Source organism: Terrapene carolina, unplaced genomic scaffold (assembly GCF_002925995.2).
Source record: "Terrapene carolina triunguis isolate 2854851 unplaced genomic scaffold, T_m_triunguis-2.0 Scaffold120, whole genome shotgun sequence".
In the NCBI taxonomy this organism is placed as follows: Eukaryota; Metazoa; Chordata; order Testudines; family Emydidae; genus Terrapene; species Terrapene triunguis.
This window is the reverse complement of record NW_020664471.1, coordinates 8,693,644-8,715,652: the sequence shown is the minus strand read 5'-3', so window position 1 is coordinate 8,715,652 and position 22,009 is coordinate 8,693,644. Positions and strand designations below refer to the sequence as shown.

Genomic DNA, 22,009 nt, shown 5'->3' with positions numbered 1-22,009 from the left:
AGATAGCTACACGTGAGAGAAAAGTTATAGTTCTGCAGAAAATTGACAAAGGACAGGAAATATAATATTAAAATTGGCACTCATCATGACCTTAGGATAGAGTGTAAACTGAATTTCCTGCCTTCTGGCAATTTACGTCACAACTTTAATACAGTTTAAATAGAATTGTTTATAATTTTTTTTCTTTATCTGTATTTTGAAGGATTATAAAGAGAACAGCACTTTAAACATAGCTTATAACCTGTGTAATTAAGCAGAATTCATGAAACAGCTTTTCTAGACTCATTCTGGTTTGTTGGGTAAATATGGTTTAAGGATAAAATTCTACTAATACTTCAAACTTCAACATTGGTTAAGTATATGGGGCCTGATCCAATGCCCCTTGATGTTGACTGAGTGAGCTCTGGATCACATGGAGGGCATAATTCTTCATTGCTGAATCTATGTTCATGAAAAAGCAACTGTAACATAATGGACTAAATTCTGCTTGCATTACTGATACGAGTAGCCCTGCTGAAGTCAATCAGAGTCATTGCCTGGAAACTAATTTTGTTTTTAAAGATGTTGATCGTTTCAAAAAACTTTGGAACTCTGCTATAGATCAAAAACATTTTCAAGGTTTAGTTTTGTATGATAAATTCCTAATGTGCACTAGAGCCATTGAGAACATTGGATGAGGATTAAAATGAGTGGTTTAATTTGTCTATAAAACTGAAATTCATTTCACCGCAACTGTATTTTTCCCCAGTAGAAGTGAGTAAGGTTTTTTTTCCCATATGCAGCTAGAGGTCAATCTTGTTGTTCGGTAGAACAACCTGCAAGAGTAACAGGGGTGCTTCTGGGAATTCTGCCATGAAGTAAACAAAACAGCAATGTCACAAGACTTCTCACACTCTGTAAGATAAACATACTTATTCTGAGTATTGCATTATAAAATGGAATCCAACAGTTCTTTTCACTGTACTGGCAAATGGTGGGACACTGTGCCAATTAACTGAATTTCTACCTCCTTCCTGTACTCACCCTGTTTGGGAAAACGGGGTGTCATCCCCCTAATGGAATCGGAACTATGCAAACCAGGGAGGAAATTGAAAGAGCACAGAAGCAAATGTTCACTGGCAGAAAGTAGAGATAGGGAAATCCACCTTTCTTCTGCTGCCTCCCTCCCTGGAAAGCAAAATTTTCTGTTACCATCTCCCAGGGCATCATCTCCTGCCCTTAGTGCAGGCTCCTTAGGGGGTGAAATTCAGTTACATAAAAGCTGAGATACTGCCCATTAGCTGTTGAATCTACTCCGTAACAGGCATTGACTGTTGAGTCTACTCTTGTAACAGTCATCCCTAGCCCTTGCCTCAGCAAATGTAAAAGATGTGACCTAAACATAAATAATCACATCTTAAAATAACACCCAGCTGAGGCCCAATTCAGCAAAGCATTTAACTTCAGACACTTCATTTCAATGAGACTTAAGTATGTGCTTAATATTAAGCATATGATTAAGTTTATTGTTGAATCCAAACCTGAGTGTTGATAACAAAGAGCATTATAGATACACAAAATATGGTTGAGGCATATATCTTTAAGCAATCTTGTAAATACATTTAAAAGAAATCTCTCTCAGCATGTAGCCAACCACATTAAGTAACATCAGCTTATACTAGACACAAGTCTTACAATTGTATAATTTGCAAAAGAAGATTCCCACTTGCATAATGCTAAACCACATCTTTAAACCCCTTTTATAAACAGAGGCACAAGATTCCTAAATTGTCAGTCTCGCTGAAATATAACCTGCATGCCAGATGTTGCAGTTTGTGTACATCATATACATATGCTGGTTGCCGTCCTTTAAAAATGAGTAGGGTTAAGATTCTGTAATGGGTACTTTTAGTAAAAGTCAGGGACAGGTTGTGGACAATAAACAGCGACCTATCCCAGACTTTTACTAAAAATACCAAGGGGGGGTACAAACAGAGCACTGCCGGAGCTAGCAGCTGCTCCAGCCCCACTGCTGCTCTAGCAGTCCTGGGGCTGGCTGCCGGTCAGTTGTTCCGGTGCCACATCCCCGCCCCCCTCCCGCTACCTCCCCGCTGCTCCGGCAGCCCTGGGACTGACCGCCGATAAGCTGTTCTGGCGGCCCCGGGGTTGACAGTTGCTCAGAAGAAGTCATGGAGGTCCCGGAAATTCGTGGAATCTGTGACTTCAGTGACTGAATCGTATCCTTATCAATGAGTATTTTCCATGGGATACATATATGCTATTTTTTTAAAGTTTACATTTAGTGATTAGAAACCAACTCAGTCCAGTAGATGGATACCATGATAAGAAATGTTGCCTTTTCCTTCTAAAGTCTCAGATTATAGGCATATGACAGTTACCTGTTTCTAACTTCTTTAGGACTTCCTAAATGTTTCCTTAATTTTCCTAGCAGTTCTTTTACAATATGTCTTCAGAAACTGGATACCTGGTACATGGTGTATTAATTGTATGGAGGAGGATGTGCCACTGTAAGCTGGTGTTCATAAATAAACTTTTCAGAAACTTAAAACACAGTCCCAGCTTTTCAGGGAAATATGCTGCCTAGGACGGGCTTAGGCAGAAATTCCTTTGGTTTAAGATCTAAAAGGCCATTTCTTTATCTTTTCTTTTTTTTATTCAGAATATTTGAACATATTTCGATGTTTGATTAGAATGGATCATAAAGCAAGGCTTTGATAGCGTGAAACCATGAACAAAAAATGTTTTGATAATCTGTATAGCATATTAAATCATCATTAAAATGTTTTCTAATTCTTTTACAGCAATTGTACCGATTTTGAGTTAAGAAGACTTAATGCCATAAATCAATTATATCAGCACCGTTTGTGCTGTTATTAGTAAAGATTACCTAAGTATTTCCATTATGAAACCCCCTATTTTTCCTGGGTTTTCTAAATCAGCCGTAAAATTGGTTCTGGTCTGAAACTTGGCAAGCAGAGTCTCCACTTGGAAACAATTTTTTAACCAAATTTTAAAAAACAACAACAAAATCCTCCTTGGTCTTTAAAGCAATAAAATATTTCAGAAAAAGAAAATTAGTGGTTTTAAATGTTGGTGGACTTCTGTACCTCAAAAACATTATTTAATAATTGATGATTTTGTATGTCATGAATCTGTAATGTGGACTTGTGCCTCTGAATAATTTGGATTGGGGTAGTGGATAATAAATGCTGGCTTATTTTGTTTAAAAATAAACAATTTCGTATGATAACTTTTTAATACAATACATTTTTTGTAAAATATTTTTCTCATGCAAAAAGGAATAGCCCGTGCAGAGAACTACCCCTTACAATTTCTTTGTACAATGCGTAGGACATTTTGCATGGTACTGTAATAAATAATAAGGTTTTTCAAATTAAACTAGAAAGCATCTTTGTCTAACATTTTGTGACTTTCCAAATTGTGCAGTGAATGTGCCCTCAGTTGTTTAAGGAGAAAAATAAGTCGTTCCCCACCACCCCACCCCCGGATTTCATTTGGATTCAATAATATAACGTGCATAGTCCTGAAAACCTTAGTCTCCTATGTTTAGGAACTTAAAAGTGCAGATTATGACGCAGAGTATGCACTTTATGATAAGTGCTGCTAACCTTAAGGTACAGACTTTCAAGCCAATATTTTCCAAAATAGAAGACTAATATTTCCTTATTTAGGCACCTAAATAAGTATCTTGATTTTCAAAAGTGCTGAGCATCCAGTGGCTACAATTGGCCCCAATTCAGCAAAGTACTTAAGCACTTGCTGAAGAAGGCCTATTCAACATATTGGGAAACACTGTATTTGATTCTCAGCACTTCTGTAAATCAGGTTGCTCATTTAGGAACCCGAATAATAATCCTGGTTATAGAGACCCTATTTTTGAAAATGTTGGCCTTCAACATATGTCATTTAAAATATATATTTTTACATCATACATATACTTTACAAGTCTTATTATTGGGGTATATTTTATCACAGTGATTGTAATTACACTGCAATTGCAATATAATTACTAAAGCTGGTCAAAAAAGGTGATATTTTTCATTGAATTGTCAACATTTGAAAAACTTCATTCAGCTCTATAAGTTGGATGAAAAGCAGCTAAAAGTTTTGAAGGAAAAAAATTGGAGTTTTGTTCCAGCTAAAGTAGTTATTGTGATTGTGCTTTTTGAATAATTAATAACCACTAATCAACTACATGACTGAAACTTATTATCTATTTAGTATCATACATAATGCACTTGGATTCTAGAAATACATGTATTAACAATACTGTATTTACATGGTAATTGCTCTATGTCATGTAGTTATCCTTGATATCTATTTAGTGAAAGTGCGGTAATTATAGGGTCAAAAAGCATAACTACAATGTAACTACAGTGTATTAGCAAACTACCTACGGTACGGTATAATAACTATACCAGTAGTTGTTTATTTCAGTTAAAAGTTATTTCTCAGATACATAATTTTTAACGTATAATAAATTATCTTAATGTTTAGGGACTACATATCTATATATAAATATTAGGACTGTTGATTAATCGCAGTTAACTCACGTGATTAACTCAAAAAAATTAATAGCAATTAATCGCAGTTTTAATCGCCCCGTTAAACAATAAAATACCAATAGACATGTATTAAATATTTTAGATGTTTTTCTACATTTTCATATATATTGTATTGTGTTGTAATTGAAATCAAAGTGTATATTATTTTTTATTATAAATATTTGCACTGTAAAAATGATAAACAAAAGAAATAGTATTTTTCAATTCACCTCATACAAGTACTGTAATGCAATCTCAGTCATGAAAGTGCAATTTACAAATGTAGATTTTTTTTTGGTTACATAACTGCACTCAAAAACAAAACAATGTAAAACTTCTGAGCCTACAAGTCCACTCAGTACTACTACTTTTTCAGCCAATCGCTAACACAAACACGTTTGTTTATATTTACAGGAGATAATGCAGCCCTCTTATTATTTACAATGTCACCAGAAAGTGAGAACAGGCATTTGCATGGCACTTTTGTAGCAGACATTTATGTGCCAGATATGTTAAACATTTGTATGCCCCTTCATGCTTTGGCCACCATTCCAGAGGACATGCTTCCATGTTGATAACGCTCGTTAAAAAAATAATGTGTTAATTAAATTTGTGACTGAACTCCTTGGGGGAGAATTGTACAGTAACTCCTCACTTAAAGTCGTCCCGGTTAACGTTGTTTCGTTGTTATGTTGCTGATCAATTAGGGAATATGCTTCTAACGTCGTTTGGCAGCCGCCTGCTTTGTCCATTCCTTGCAGGAAGAGCAGCCCGTTGCAGCTAGCTGGTGAGGGCTTGGAACCAGGGTGGACCGGCAGCCCCCTATCAGCTCCCCACTCCCCTAAGTTCCCTGTGCAGCAGCTGCCCAGCAGGCTAGCAATTGCAGCTGTCCCTCCCCCCACTGCCATGTGCTGCTCCTGCCGTCTGCCTTGGAGCTGCTCCCCAGAGCCTCCTGCTTGCTGTGCGGGGGGGAGGAGAGGAAGAGGGGGGCTAATGTCAGGGTGTCCCCCTCCCCCCGCTCCTGCACCCCGCGTACCCCATCTTCTATAGAGCAGGGGGGACACACGACAGGGCTCAGGACAGAGGGAGCTTGCTGGCAGCAGCTGTGGTCTTAGCAAGCTGATCGAATTAACAAGGCAGTGTACTTAAAGGGGAAATGCGCATCTCTCTCTCACACACACAAGGTGTGTGTCTCTGTCTGCGATGCTCTCTCCCCTCCCTCCATTCCTGCTGCCTTGTAGAGTGTGAGAGTTAACCCTTGAGGGCTCAGCCAATTGCTAGTTCATCATTTAGCAGTAAGGCATTCCCTGGAAAATATCCCACCCTCTGACTCCTCCACCTCAACCAAGCTTCACAATCATCATCACTGTGTGCCAGTATTAAATTGTTATTTAAAACTTATACTGTGTGTGTGTGTATATACATATAATATAGTCTTTTGTCTGGTGAAAAAAATTCCCTAGAACCTAACCCCCTCATTTACATTAATTCTTATGGGGAAATTGGATTCACTTAACATCATTTCGCTTAAAGTCGCATTTTTCAGAAACATAACTACAACATTAAGTGAGGAGTTACTGTATGTCCCCTGCTCTGTTTTACCTGCATTCTGCCATATATTTCATATATTTCAAGAAGTAGGACAGACTGGACTTGCTGGCTCTAAAGTTTTACATTGTTTTATTTTAGAATGCAGTTATTTTTTGTACATAATTCTACATTTGTAAGTTCAATTTTCATGATAAGGAGATTGCACTGTAGTACTTGTATTAGATGAATTGAAAAATACTATTTCTTTTGGTTTTTTTACAGTGCAAATACTTGTAATCAGAAAAAAATATGAAGCGGGCTTTATATTATGTGTTGTCATTGAAATCAATATATTGGATGTTTTATACATTTTCAAAAAATATTTAAATAAATGGTATTCTATTATTGTTTAACGGTGCGATTAATTGCTTTAATCGCTTCACAGCCCTAATAAATATATAGATATAAATATCAAGACCTGTTAAATAGTCATACCAGAGTGTTTGTCTAACCCATTTATATATTTTCATATATATTTTCATATATATTTGGAAATTAATTTTGGACTCGGCAACCAGTTAGTTTAGAGTAGTTCACAAATAGTTCATAACGTTTATATAATCCAAGACAGTAGTTGAAATATTAAGGATTTATATTGTTATGTTCCTTTGTAGCAACACTACAAAAATCTTTAATTTGCTTTATAAATTAATAATGTTTTTTTTTTACTTGAAACTATTATTAGATATTTATAACTCATTTGGTCCATATAGTTTAACTTTAATTTGGTACTGGCAAATATATGCATTCTATCTAACTATGCACATGCTAATACAAAGTTATGTTTTAGAAGTAATAGTGTTGCATCACCATTAATTCATGTATGCACTATGACAAGATTTAATGGCATATCATGTTGTTTTCATGTAATGAACCCAGTACTCTTAGCTCTTAAGTCATGTTGCTGGAAGTGATTACATAAAACAGAATGACTGTGACTAAAACTACTTTAAGAACTACTGTATATCACAAAGAAGCTTCTTCTTGTTTAAAAATAGTTTTTAAATGCACTGCAACTCTCTGTTGGAAATAATTGTTGCTTTTTCTAACGATCTTTGCATTCTGTTCAGAAATTTGCATTTTCTTTAAGCACTGCAAGGTCTGTGTTATAATTTTATGCAGATGTGTATGTTAAGAGAACATGATGTGCTTATTTGTTACATCTATGCTACATTTTTACTTTATCTGAGTAAGATGGATGAAATTATGTATTAAATAAAAACATCAGTGACTTAGCCATGACCATTTTCTGCATGTTCTGTAACATCCCAAAGGCTGCTGTAGAAATGAAAACTTGCTGTAGAAATTCATGAATAGTATGTGCTAACCTCCTGCAGTTTTGATTTTAAAAAAAAAAAATAAGATTCTGGTAGCTTTACCTCTGTTGACATTCCTTTATATGAAAAGGATTCATCATTAACTCAAACAATCAGTATCTGAGGACGGGGGGCAATATATCCTACTTTACAAGCTTGATCAAAGTTATGAAGAATCTCACCTTTCACATGTCAATTTTTGTGGAACTTTTTTAACATAGGGTTTTTAGAGAGAGATGATAGCTGTTGCTAAACTATATTTTAACTACTAATTACAACTTGTTACTTTACTCATATGCATACACAAGAAAATACTTAGAGGAGGGGAGATTTTGTTTATTATGGGGTCTATAATTTGCTTTCTTGCAGAACTGGAACTGTCAAACTTGTTAAAATTATGATTTCAAAGATAGTATCATCCAGATTAAGTGTTTAATGTAACTAAAACCGTAGTAAGGGAAGTTGCTTGTCACATAGTCTATTCTTATTTTTTCTAACCATATCATAATCTTTCTTTTCTGACTATAGTTTTTCTGACCTTGCAGTAACCCTAAGAAAGTTTTCTAAATAAGAGAGCATTTAACTTTGTTCTTAAGCAATGACATTTAAAAATATTGATGATCAATATAATGCATTACTGCTGAGCAAGAGCTTTGTGCTTTATATTGATTTTTGTTCTAAATGCCCTCAAGGCACACATGTTTGAGTGAAAAATGATATATGAAATATATAACCAGATTAAACAGTCTCTTTTTAAAAATTACATCTGTAATCACTATAATCACTAAGTAATATCTTTATATGGAAATATTTTAGCATCTAGTTTCTTATCAGGACCTAAAGGATTGAGAATCTCTAAAATAATAATTTTATTGTTTCTATTGAAGATGCTTATATTTTTTGGTGTTGGGCATTTTTATAATACTACAGAGATCCTAGTTTTGTCATAGCTGTCAGTATTATGAGCTGTTAATGAATGGAATTTAGGCAAAGACAAGTTCCTCTGAAAAGACCCCCCAGTTCAGGAAGGTACTGAAGCAGATGCCTAACTTTAAGAACGTGAGCAGTTCTATTGATGTCAGTGGTAAGTCTCATACTTAAAGTTAGGCATCTGCTTCAGTACCTTCCTGAACTGAAACCAAATTGCTGTTCATGACCTTAACAGTATTAAATGATTCAGATAACTATGATTGGTAATTTAGGACCTGACTCCTACCATCGCCACTCATATGAGTAAGACTTATTCATTCAAGTAGTCCATTATCTTCAATGGGATTCCGAAACCAAAAATTACTTGTGTGAATAAGGATTTAAGGATCAGGCTCCTGGGCTTACTCAGAGTCCTATTTCTTACAAACTGTTTTTCTTCCCAAAAATCTGCACACAACACTCTACATCCTGATTACATTATCCACACATTTGAAAGATCTGTACATAATTTTTTGTACATCTGTGAATGTTCCATGTGGTTACATTTATTAACAGCGAAATGTGCCCTGTTATTGATTTACAATATGAATGCACTTCTATGACATTCTAATGGTGAAAAAATGTTACTTGAAGGTACTCAAGCTGAATTTCCATTTCTGGTAAAATAAAGCCAAGTGCACGAATGTCAGCAGACTTGTTTATAGGTCTGCTTTGTGAAGCATATATTATTTAGAACGTTGAGTCAGGAGGCTGGCTGTTTGTAGGGATTGTCACGTTACATCTGCCATGTCAGTCAAAGCTCAGGCAGCTGTTGCCTGCCACCGGTGTTCTGGTGTGGCATTGTCCATCTTTCAGCACTTAACAGTCAGCAGCTCTCTCTCAGCTGTGCTGTGCAGAGCACACTGCACAGACCTACACACATTTTCAGTATTGTCTATACAGCCCCATTAATGTTCTTTTCAGGTAGAAGGAGAATAGTACATGTCCTTTTTCATCTTGGTAGTGCTGCTGCTTTTAGATACAGCCCTTCTTTTGGATAACAATTGCAATTGGTTTAAAGAAATACCGGTATGCTTATGTGAACAACAATAATGATGCTGATAAAAATTGCATTTGCTTTGATACTTTACGTTGTTATCCAACCAGTTAAAATGCTTTAGAAATAGTAAAGTGACACCAAAAGTTGAAATCTGTTGATTGAGTTAAAATAAATTAACGGGGATTCAGGGGCCAGTGCCTGTCACTGAATTCTTGGTTTTAGTGGTTTTGTAGCCACATTTTCAAATTTGTTTTTTGTTTGTTTGTTTGTTTTTGTTTGTTTTATGCTTTTCTCTCCCTTGTTACTGTGTGAAAGAGCCACATGAACAGGGGAAGCTGATTGACACTGACTACAGGCGGGAAGCTGTGAAATTGACTATACTCAAAGTGCTATCAAAGGCAAAAATAACCTGAAAAATAGAGAAAATAACTTTATCTAATAATTTTCAGATGTAATAATCTTAGGTTATACTTGAATCTAGAAAAAAAACATTTAGGAATATAATTTATAAACCCACAGTATCCCTTTGCTTAAGCTACCTCTGTGAAGTAGGGGACATTATCCACATTTCAGCTGAGAGGGAGACACTGGCTGAATTGACCATATCACATAGTAAATCAGTAGAAGAATTGGGAATAGAATTCATAAATCTTGATTTCCTGTTCTGGGGTGAAGTCCTGGCCCCATTAAAGTCAATGGGAGTTTAGCCACTGACTTCAGTGAGGCCATTTTACCTTTATTAATATTCCCTTGTTTTCATTTTCTGAAAGAGAAAATAAGTCATTCCCATGATTAATATCAATTTAAGATTTGCAACATTGTGTAGTAATTTGATTGAGATATATTTATCTCTTCAACCCCCCTCTGAAAATGATGTAGCTATACCATGAACACAAAAGCATGCACTAATAGCAGAGGGCACATTCAGTTGCATCATCAGAAGTGCAATGTCTTTGGTTTCAAGGGAGGAAATCAGTGATTCACACATTAGCTTATCTTAATGGCAGAAAACTAGACAAAGATACAAAGATAGGCCACATAAGAGGAGAGCTATCCATTATATTGTCAAGTAGACCCCCTCAGGTAGAAGAAAAATAATACTTCATGCTGAACAAAATACTTATCTCAATTGTGCCTTTAAGGCACAGCCCCTGCATTGGGAGCAGAGTGGAGGTTACAGCTGCAGGGGAGTGCCAGAATGCATTGTCCCAGACATGCGAGAAGAAAGACAAGATGCAAGGGATGTGGTTTAATTAGGCCACAACTTTATTAACTTAATTCATCTGGGAACTATATGGCAATAATTCATACAGTGCTGATCATGATTCCATCCTTAATCTTTTCTACCTATTGTAGGACTGCCATCAGTCCCCCCGACCCTCCACAGCTGGTCCCCAGCGCCCGCACCTTGTTATGGGGCTGGGGAAAGACCATTGTCTCCTCACTGTGACAGATGTTAGGAGCCCAAACCTGTTCCCAGCTTCTTTAGGGTATGCCTTTCCCTAACTTCACTTCCAGTTCCAGTTACGAGGGAACCAGACCCCCTATGGAATAACTCCTGCACTGGACACCTGCTAAATTGTGACAACTAAAACCTTACTTCCTGACTTACCCCAGGGTCCCTGAGCTGCTGTGTGTAAGGCCATAAAAAAAAACAAAAAACACCCCAACCATCCAGCCCTGGTCAATCTGGCAGTGAGGGAAAAATTCCTTTCCAGTCCCAAAAAAGGTGACTTGCAGTATGTCAGCAGCAGACCAGAAACCCCAGGGATATGTGGTGCTCATCTGGGTGCAAGGGGAGACTGAGTTTATATACTTTCCCACAGGTGTTCAGGGCCAGTGGCTTACTTGAGCCCTACCGGCCTCCCCACCAGCTCAAGTGATGCCTTCCCATCCAACTCCCAAGGGGAATGGAACCATTAAAAGAGCCACTACCTTTCTTTTCCCCACCAGTCCAGACAACCCACACCATCACCAGTTGCATTATCTTGCGGGTGGGGAGGTGGAATGCCTCCTATAGCTCCCTGTTGTGCAGGGGATGTGCCTGTTACTACACCACTTTGTGGAGTGCAGCATATTCCGATTCTTCCTCCATCCTATGTGCAGGTTCTGTCCGATAGGCTGGTGCAGAGGTGTGGGATAGGGCCATGAACCCTGGGGTGGAGAGTGGAGGGAGCAGACCCCTGTGATTCCTTGAGCGCAAGGACTGCAGTTGTGCCTGACTGCTATGAAGAACATGCCAGGGAAGAGGAAGTCTTCATGTTCCTTCCTATTGCCCTAGTGTGCACCTTCATAAAAGACAGGCATAATCAAACCCCATGTGAATCCTGAACTAGTAGAGTTCTATTTGGTGAAAAAAGTCTATTTACTGAACACCAAGACTAGGCAATTAAGAAACATCTGTGGTGAATAGTTTTAAGAAAAGGACTGATTGCTTCATTTTATAAACATAATATTCCATTATTTTTCATAATAGAAAAAGTATTTAAAGACCGCTCATTTTGAATTTCTCATCCTGTTATTGATATTAGGATATTTAGCCATTGTCACTGCTAAAATAAATGTTATGTAAGACACAGCATAAAAATGTATGCTTTGTTTGTGAGCATATTCATCAGCTAATTCCCTTCAATATCTATGCGTATAAACTAACTATGCTCTTGTGCATTGTGTATTCAAAACCCAAGAACTATGGTCAGGGTGTTTGTATCTTTATTATTGAATATAATATATTTACTTTCAGTTTTAGATAATTAAGCCAACATATGCAGTTTCTTGATTTGGTGGACTAAGAAATACATCAGTCAAATAGTGACCCTTGTGTGACTTTATTCTGTTAGTATCTGAACACTTAATTATAATTGGCCAACTTTTATATGTAGCTCATAGACAACAGATTATTTTGTAAAGCTTTTTCATCCTCTTCTTTAAATTATAAAATTCAGAACCAGAAAAGATTCTTTGTACTTCTGTAAGATTTGCAAATATTATCTTATCTTCACTGTATTTTCGTTTTAATTGAATTAATTAAAAGTCACATTAAAAGAATTACAAAATGATGAAATTTTCACTTTTTGAAGGAGTGTTCATGGTAAATTGCATTTTTTCTGTAACTATTTAATTAATTTGGGGATAAAATGAATCATCTTGAATCTAGGAAATCATTTTGGAAATAATAGGGTTCATGGATAGCAAGTCTAAAGTTAAGCCTGAGAAGTGGATTGTATTCTGAACCTTGTATTCAATTATTCATATCCTTCAGAAAAAGTTATTTTAGACTCAAACTTTACATGCTTGGCCTCAGCCTGAAAGTGAATTGAGAAGTGCAGAATGTTTGAGTTATGCTAAGATGAAAGAAATAAGCTTTTCTTAATGTTACTTTTTAAAACAAGATGTTTTTGTGCATGTAAAAGTTCAAAAATAGTTTGAACTTTAAACTTGGCAAGATTTCAATCCTCACTGATGACTATATAAATATCTCTAATGATCTTACAGGTTATTGTCTTTTTTGTTTTAATTCTCAAGGTTTTTAACTTTCATTGGAGGAAACCCAAATGATATAGGAAAACCTGATATGCAACAAAAAGTAAATGCTGCAATTCAAAAGGAAGGAATAGAAGGAACAGCAAAAACACTAAATACAACAGTACATACACTGCAAATAATCGTTGATGGTCTGACTCAACCTGAAGGCTTTGACATCCGAACAGGTAAAAACTGAATGCTTTGCTTTATAAAGGTAGTTTTGTTGTAGTCTGGAATTTAGAATGTTCTGGGTTTCATTTTTAAACTGCAAGTTTTCTTCTAAGCTAGCAGTAGATTTAGTGGAAGTGTAGGTCAACTGACTCCCTCCCTTCATCCTGTTGAACAGAGAAGAATGTACTACAGCATGCAGTCAGTCAGATAGTATTTGCTGGCTCGGTAATTAAGGAGTGTGAATCCTGTCTTAAATCATGACCTTTTGAGCCATAGGAAGGTGGGCTGCATGGCTTTTAACAGATAAGACAGTTGTAATTATACTGATTAAATCTACTGTTGGCTATTGTGGGAGAATCATGAGACGACTAAAAACACTAGTAATAAAGATCTATGGAATAGTAATATAAAATTCTGATTTATTAGAAGTTTGGGTCACACACTCCTCGGAAAAAAGTTTAATTGGAGTACATGGCTCATGACCCACACTGGTTAGATCTTCACAGCAGTGCAAAACAGTTTAGGGTGGGGGAGAGTGAGGAAGACGTAGGAGTGGAGGCGGATATATCAGGAGGTGCAATTGTTCAATGAACCTTACAGTGGATACGCTCTGTCCTCTCACAACTGCAAGAGATAAAGGTAGGCAACAAAAATACAGGCGTGTAATAATAAATAGTAGACTGATGCTAAAAGAGAAAAATATATTTCCACTCTCTCAGCATTCATTGTTTTGCTTCATGGTTTCATTATAGTTATTTATAAATGCAGCCCACTAATGATCCTGGAAACCCATTTCCTATCTTGTAGTAATTTAATTCTGGACCTCTAATGTCTAATTTTCAGTGAAATGGAATATCTAGCCATAAACGTAAAAATACATTGTGTTACTCAACACCAAAATAAATGACAGTTCTTAATGCAAACATTCAGATTTTAATGCACGAATGGTAGTATAATAGTGGAAGATTTTTGGAACAATCTGTAGTAGACAAGGCCTGTGCCTGGAAACTGTGCTAGTAGCAATCGTGCTCAGAAATGGTTTTCTTAATATAGATAGGAATTTTGTTTGTTTTGAATTGAACTAACTCATTATTAAAATTTTTTGAATTGAACTAACCCATTGTTAAAAATGTATGCCTTAAGAAGATAAGAATGGCCATACTGGGTCACACAGGTGGTCCGTCAAGCCTAGTATCCTGTCTTCTGACAATAGCAGTACCAGATGCGTCAGAGGGAATGAGCAGAACAGGGCAATTTATCAAATGATCCATCCCCTGTTGTACACTCCCAGCTTCTGGCAGTTAGCTGTTTAAGGACACATGGGGAGCATGTGTTTGTGTTCCTGACCATCTTGACTAATAGCCATTGATGGACATATCCTTCGTGAACTTATCTAAATTTTTTTAACCCTGTTATTCTTTTGAGTTTCACAGCATCCCATGGCAATGAATTCCACAGGTTAACTGTGCGTTGTGTGAAAAAGTACTTCCTTTGTTTTTAAACCTGCTACCTATTGATTTCATTCAGTGATCCTTGGTTCTTGTGTTATGTGAAGGGTATATAACACTTCCCTATTCACTTTATCTACACCATTCATGATTTTACAGACTTCTGTCATATCCCCCCTTAATCATCTCTTTTCTAAATTGAATAGTCCCTGTCTTTTTAACTTTTTCTCATACAGAAGCTGTTCCATTTCCTTAATAATTTTTGTTGTCCTTTTCTGTACATTTTCCAATTCTAACATATCTTTTTTGAACTGGAACTACCAGAACTGCATACAGTATTCAAGGTGTGGGAGTAACATGGATTTATATAGTAGCATTATGATATTTTTTGTCTCATCCCTTTCCTAATGGTTCCTAACCTTCTGTTAGCTTTTTTGACTGTCACTGCATATTGAGCAGATGTTTTCAGAGAACTGTTCATGATGAATCCAAGATCTCTTTGTTGAGTGGTAAAAGCTAATTTAGACCTCAACATTTTGTATATATATTTGGGATTATGTTTTCCAATGTGCATTACTTTCAATTTTTAACCTTGAATTTAATCTGCTGTTTTGTTGCACAGTCACCCAGTTTTATGAGATCCTTTTGTAACTCTTTGCAGTCAGCTTTGGACTTAATTATTTTGAGTAGTTTTGTATCATTTGCAAACTTTGCCTTCTCACTGTTTACCCCTTGTTCCAGATTATTTATGAATATGTTGAACAGCACTGGTCCCAGTACAGATCCTTGGGGAAATCCACTCTTTACCTCTCTCCATTGTGAAAACTGACCATTTATTCCTACCCTTGTTTACTATCTTTTAACCAGTTACTGATCCATGAGAGGACCTTCCCTTTTATCCCATGACAACTTACTTTGCTTAAGAGCCTTTGGTGAGGGAGCTTGTAAAAGGCTTTTGGATAGTCCAAGCACACTATTTCCACTGGATCACCCTTGTCCACATGTTTGTTGACTTCCTCAAAAAATTCTACTAGATTAGTGAGGCATGATTTTCCTTTACAAAAGCCATGTTCACTCTTTCCCAAAATATTGCATACATCTATGTATCTGATAATTCTATTCTACATTTTCAACCATTTTGCCTGGTACTGAAGTTAGGCTTAGTGGTCTATAATTGCCAGGATCGCCTCTGGAGCCTTTTCTAAAAATCAGCCTTACATTAGCTATCTGACAGTCATCTGGTACAGAGGCTAATTTAAACGATAGGTTAAATTGTTCTGGAATTTCATATTTGAGTTCCTTCAGGACTCTTGGATGATACCACCTGGTCCTGGTGGCTTGCTACTGTTTAATTTTGCTCCCCACATAGGTACTTATAGACAGTGATCAAGTCACCCCTTAACCCTCTCTTTGTTAAGCTAAATAGATTGAGCTCCTTGAGTCTTTCACTATCTGACATGTTTTCTAATCCTTTCATCATTCTCATTGCTCTTCTCTGAATCCACTCCAATTTATCAACATCCTTTTTGAGTTGTGGGTGCCAGAACTGGACACAATATCCCAGAAATGGTCACACCATTGGCAATTGCAGAGGTAAAATAAGCTCTCTGCACCTACTCGAGATTCCCCTTATTATGCGTTGAAGGATTGCATTAGTCCTTTTGGCCACAGCATCAGACTAGGAGTTCATGTTCAGTTGATTATCCATTATGATCCCCAAATTTTTTTCAGAGTCCCAGGATAGAGTTCCCTGTCTTGTAAGTATGGCCTATATTCCTAGATGTATATATTTACAGTTAGCCATATTAAAAAGCTGGATTGCTAGTGCCAGTTTACCAAGCAATCCAGATTTCTCTGTCAGTGAGCTATCCTCTTCACTATTCACCATTCTCCCAATTTTTGTGTCATCAGCAAACTTTATCTGTGAAGATTTTGTTTTCTTCCAGGTCATTAATAAAATAGGGCCAACAACCGATCCCTGTGGGACTCCACTAGAAACATACCCATTAATTGATGATTCCCTGTTTACAGTTACATTTTGAGATCTATCGGTTAACCATTTTCAATCCATTTAATATGTGCCATGTTAATTTTATATCTTTCTAGTTCTTTTAATTAAAATGTCATGCAATACCAAATCAAACGCCTTACAGAAGTTTAAGTATATGACATCAACACTATTACCTTTATCAACCAAACTTGTAATCCCATCAGAAAAGATCACATTAATTTGACTGGATCTGTTTTCCATAAACCATTGTTGATTCATTAACTTCATCACCCTCCTTTAATACTTGATTAATCAAGTCCCATATCCGTCTCTCCATTATCTTGGCTGGGATCAATGTCAGACTGGACAGGCCTATAATTACCCAGATCATCCTATTTACCCTTTTTCAAATATTAACACAACATTAGCTTTCTTACAGTCTTCTGGAACTTCCCCATTGTTCAAAGTATTATTGAAAATCAACATTTACCGTCCTGATTGCTCCTCAGACAGCTCTTTTAAAATTCTTGGATGCAAGGTATCTGGACCTGCTGATTTAAAAATGTCTCACTTCAGTATCTACTGTTTAACATCCTCCTGAGAGTCTACTGGAATGGAAAGAGTGTTAAATGATATGACTACATCACTTCTTTCTTTTCTGTATTATTATTGATACTCCTACCATTTCCATTTAATAATCTATCAATAACATTGTTAGGATTCCTTTTGTTCTTGATAAACATTAAAAACTTATTTTCCTTACCTCTGCTGGCCATAGATTTCTCCTTGTCTCTTTGCTTCCTTAATCAATTTTCAACAATTCCTAGCTTCTGATTTATATTCATTACTATTAACTTCCCCTTTCTTTAGTTTGTTATATCTTGTTTCTTGTAGTTTTGTTTTCTAAAGTGCTCCCCTCAGTTTGAATTGAAATACTCTATTGTTGGCTGCTTAATACTCCTCAATGAGTTTAATAGAACATGAAACAGGAAAAACTATTTGGGGATGGGAACTAGGAAGATGATTTAAAAATATATATTTTTAAATGTTCTAGTAACCAAGGTACTCCCCAGGGAGTAAATCTCAAGAGTTTTGCACAAAGGAACTAATTTAGAGCAGCAGTTAAATGGCTGGTCAGGTAACTGTGGACAATCTGCAGACACTGGGTCATGCCAGGCTGGAACAAAAAGCAGCATTTTAAACATTAAATGGTTCCCATGGCTTCTCCCAGTCTCATCCCTGCCAGGGCCCTGAGCAGCTATTTAGTTTCTTTTTGCATTGAAATGCCTCTGCACGGTGTAATATTACAAAAGGATTAACTGATTTGGACTCAAGTAATTAGGTGCATTCCTTCAGTGGAAACTTCAATGTCATGCAGGGTCTACTGATGCCACCGCCAATCTGGGTAATATTTTAGGGTCTTATCCAAAGTGCACTGCAGTCGCACAGACTCCCATTCAGTGAGCTTTGGCTTTAGGCCTTTAACTTGTGTTTTATTTTTTTAAAGACAAAAGGAGGAGGGGAGAATTAAAATCACAGTCTAACTTTTGTGAAATTTAGAATCTCTCTGGTAAATTGAGTATATTACTTCTGCTAAACTATCAAGCTTAGTGCATCAGGAAGAGGAAAGACAGCTGTAGGGGAGGGCGGAAGGGCAGGTATCAAGGTGGCACAAAAGGAAAGAGGTTTTGGTGAAGGATCAACAAAAAAGTGAGTAATAGGAGGGGGGAAAAGTCCTGTCCATTCCCACATACTGTACTGTACAGGCTTGAATATACCAACATTGTGCATTTAAAAGTATATTTGTCTGCTTCTCCACTCTCATCAGTGTAAATGAGGAGTGACTTCCTTGAAGTTAGTGGATTTACACTGGTGTCAAACTGGTATAAATGAGTAGAGAGCATATAGAGCCATCTGTGAGGCATGGTGGTATGAATAAGCCATTTGAGTGACTTTCCTTTTGCTTAGTGATATCACCAGACTACCTCAATTGAATATTCACTTTACTATGTACAATTATGTGCACTAAAATATAACCATGTATATGATTATAAATCTGTGCTAAGAACCACCTGTAAGAGAAAACCCTTCTCCCAAGCAAATGCTTACAGGGCTTTCAATATACTGTGTAGCCATTAGTTATAAACCCTATCAGGCAACCAATTTTTGTTGGTCTCTTAGGTTCTTGCCATAGGTTTCACTATACCTGGTTCTCCATATAGTATAAACTGTTTTAAGTGACCAGCCAAGGGGCTAGCAAAATAGAAGAAAATCCATTGCCTGGTAGAGGTAATGCTTAAATGAAAATGTATTGGAAATCCTGGAGCTACTTTCAGTTAGTTTCCAAAAGTAGAAGGCTGCCTATTATAGGTGATCCACAGCACAAGTTTAATTGTACTGTTGTCTTTCCAATATCTTATTTCAGAAACTTGATTTTCATCTCTTGTTTTTTATGACAGATTTTGATAAACCTGATTTCAAGAGAAGCATAGTTTGTCTTGAAGACTTGAGCATTGGCACTGTTCTGACTGGAAAAGTAGAGAATGCTACTCTCTTTGGAGTTTTTGTTGATATTGGTGTTGGTAAGTCAGGATTGATTCCAATTAGGAACATAACAGAAACAAAACTTTCTAAAGCCAAGAAGAGAAGAAGTCTCGGATTGGGCCCTGGAGAAAGAGTGGAAGTTAAAGTACTCAATATTGATATCCCTCGATCAAGGATAACGTTGGACCTTCTTCGTGTTTTATGAGTTTTTCACCACTGATAAGACTTTTATTTCTTTTTTAAAGGTTAAATGTTGTCACCAAGATTCTAAAGGTTGCAGTTCAAGCATTTACTGAGTATACTAGAAATGAAGGAATTAATCCAACTTTTGAAATCTTCAGTTTCACTTTTTAATTCCAGAAGCTTTTCCAGAACTCTCTAAGCCCCCTCCCCTTAACAGTCACTTTAACACCAGCCCTGAAGTGGCTTTCACCCTCTTATTAGGGCACACACCTTCTTTTTGCAGAATAAGTGATATCTCAATGCGCTGCCAGACATATCTCTTACCTGTTTTCTTCTGTGCAAGATTTGCTCTCTCAATCCACATTTGGTCTGTGCTGTTTCAGCAGACTCAGCCATGTTCTTTCATACTGAAAAACACCACTTGATTGGTCTGTTTCCATGCTGTTTTCTTAAGGAGGGCTTAAAAGTGGACTTTGGTAGAAGCTAAAATAGAAGCTTAAAAATGGCCTCTGCTTAGACCAAGGAAGAACAGCAACACATAATGCTAAAATCTGGATATAATGGTAATAGTAGTATTGAATCAGAAATTTGCTGTTTTTATTTGAGCTACCGTGTAAAGTTTTTTTTTTTTTTTTTTTTTTTTTTATTGCTCGGGCAATTATCATATTAATTAACACAGTGAGGTACCGCTAATTTGCTCAAAAAGTTGCAAAAGCATTTTTTCTGTACCTGTACATAATAAAAATCTTTCTGGCCTATTTTTTTCAGTGTACTGATTACATAAACTATCTGCACAATCCCAGGGCAGTCCTGTCCCATCCCAACAACCACTGTTTGTGCACCAACAACATTCCACTCTAGGAAGATAATTGTGAGGATGCGCTTGTCAGAACATCATGTCACTTAATTGTAATTGTTTTTTCACTAGCGGAAGCTTCAGATAATATTTTCAGCAGAAGCTATGGGAATAGAGAGTGCTCAGTACTTCATAGAGGTGTTCAGAACCTGGTAGGATCAGGTCAGTCATAGATTCTAAGGCCAGAAGGGACCATTGTGATCTCCTATATAACACAGGCCATAGACCTTCCCCAAAATAATTCCTAGCGCAGATCTTTCAGAAAAACATCCAATCTTGATTTTAAAATTGCCAGTGATGGAGAATCCACCACAGTCCTTGGTACATTGTTCCTTGAAATGTCTACTCAGAAGAAATGACAGAAAACTAAATGACAATGATAAAGTCTCCGGTTGTCTGATATCAGCTGATCTTAATGAGGTTAGAGATTGGGACCATGATGCAGGAGGGTAATCAATGAGCCATTCATTTAATCTGTACTCTCTTCCCTGTCCCATTTTGATTTTCTGGCTGAAGTAAGTCATAATGAGTTGGATTTAAGTAGTACAGAGCACATTGCAAACAGTTTTGTTTGATGGAAATGGACTCCTAAATGAACTGGGATGACTGCCAAGGCAATCTGTTCCACAGAAAGGGAGGTATAAATTACCTCCCACTCTTCATATATAGGATAGTTCTTCAGATTAAGGTTGAGGTCATGATTAGCTGTATGGTGTGAAAAAACTAACTTTGAGGCTATCAGCACTGTAGATTAATAAAGGACCTGGTTTTACTGGTCATTCATTCTTTCACAATGAATGGAAACTTGCACCTGAAAACATAAAATTAGTTTAAAAAACCCCCACAACACACATCCATTGAAAAAGAGGACAGATGAGTTCTTTGTAATATGCAAGGCAATAAATTATTGATCTGAATTAGGGCTGTTAATTAATCGTAGTTAACTCATGCGATTAAAAAATATTAATCGCAATTAATCGCACTTATAACAATAGAATACCAATTGAAATGTATTAATTATTTTTGGATGTTTTTCTATATTTTCAATATTGATTTCAGTTACAACACAGAATACAAAGTGCACAGTGCCCACTTTATATTATTAGTTTTTATTATTAAAAAATATAAAAGAAAATGTAATGATAAACAAAAGAAATAGTATTTTTCAATTCACCTCATTCAAGTACTGAAGTGCAATCTCTTTATCATGAAAGTGTAACTTACAAAGGCAGATTTTTTTTGGTTACATAACTGCACTCAAAAACAAAACAGTGTGAAACTTCAGAGCCTACAAGTCCACTCAGTCCTACTTCTTATTCTGCCAATTGCTAAGACAAACAAGTTTGTTTACATTGAAAGGAGATACTGCTGCCTGCCTCTTATTTACAATGTCACCTGAAAGTGAGAACAGGTGTTCGCATGGCACTTTTGTAGCTGGCGTTGCAAGGTATTTACATGCCAGATATGCTAAACATCCGTATGCCACTTCATGCTTCGGTCACCATTCCAGAGGATATGCTTCCATGCTTATGATGCTCGTCAATAAAATTTGTGACTGTACTTCTTGGGGGGAGAATTGTATGTCTCCTGCTCTGTTTTACCCGCATTCTGCATATACTTCATGTTATTGCAGTCTCGGACGATGACACAGCACATGTTTGTTTTAAGAACACTTTCACTGCAGATTTGACAAAACACAAAGAAGGTACCGATTTGAGATTTCTAAAAATAGCTACAGCACTCAACCCAAGGTTTAAGAATCTGAAGTGCCTTCCAAAATCTGAGAGGGACGATGTATGGAGCATGCTTTTAGAAGTCTTAAAAGAGCAACACTCTGATGATTAAACTACAA

At 36.6% G+C, this 22,009-nt stretch overlaps 1 protein-coding gene across 1 annotated transcript in view; it reads left to right on the top strand.

The window, feature by feature from the left end:
- SRBD1 (S1 RNA binding domain 1) overlaps positions 1–19,757 on the top strand; it is a 235,303-nt gene extending 215,546 nt beyond the window's left edge. Inside the window, exons 22-23 of the mRNA XM_024210689.3 lie at positions 12,966–13,150; positions 19,034–19,757. Of these exons, the coding sequence (XP_024066457.2) occupies positions 12,966–13,150; positions 19,034–19,323 (475 nt within the window). The 3' untranslated portion in view covers positions 19,324–19,757. The remainder of the gene's footprint in view (positions 1–12,965; positions 13,151–19,033) is intronic.
- Positions 19,758–22,009: the final 2,252 nt, after the last annotated feature.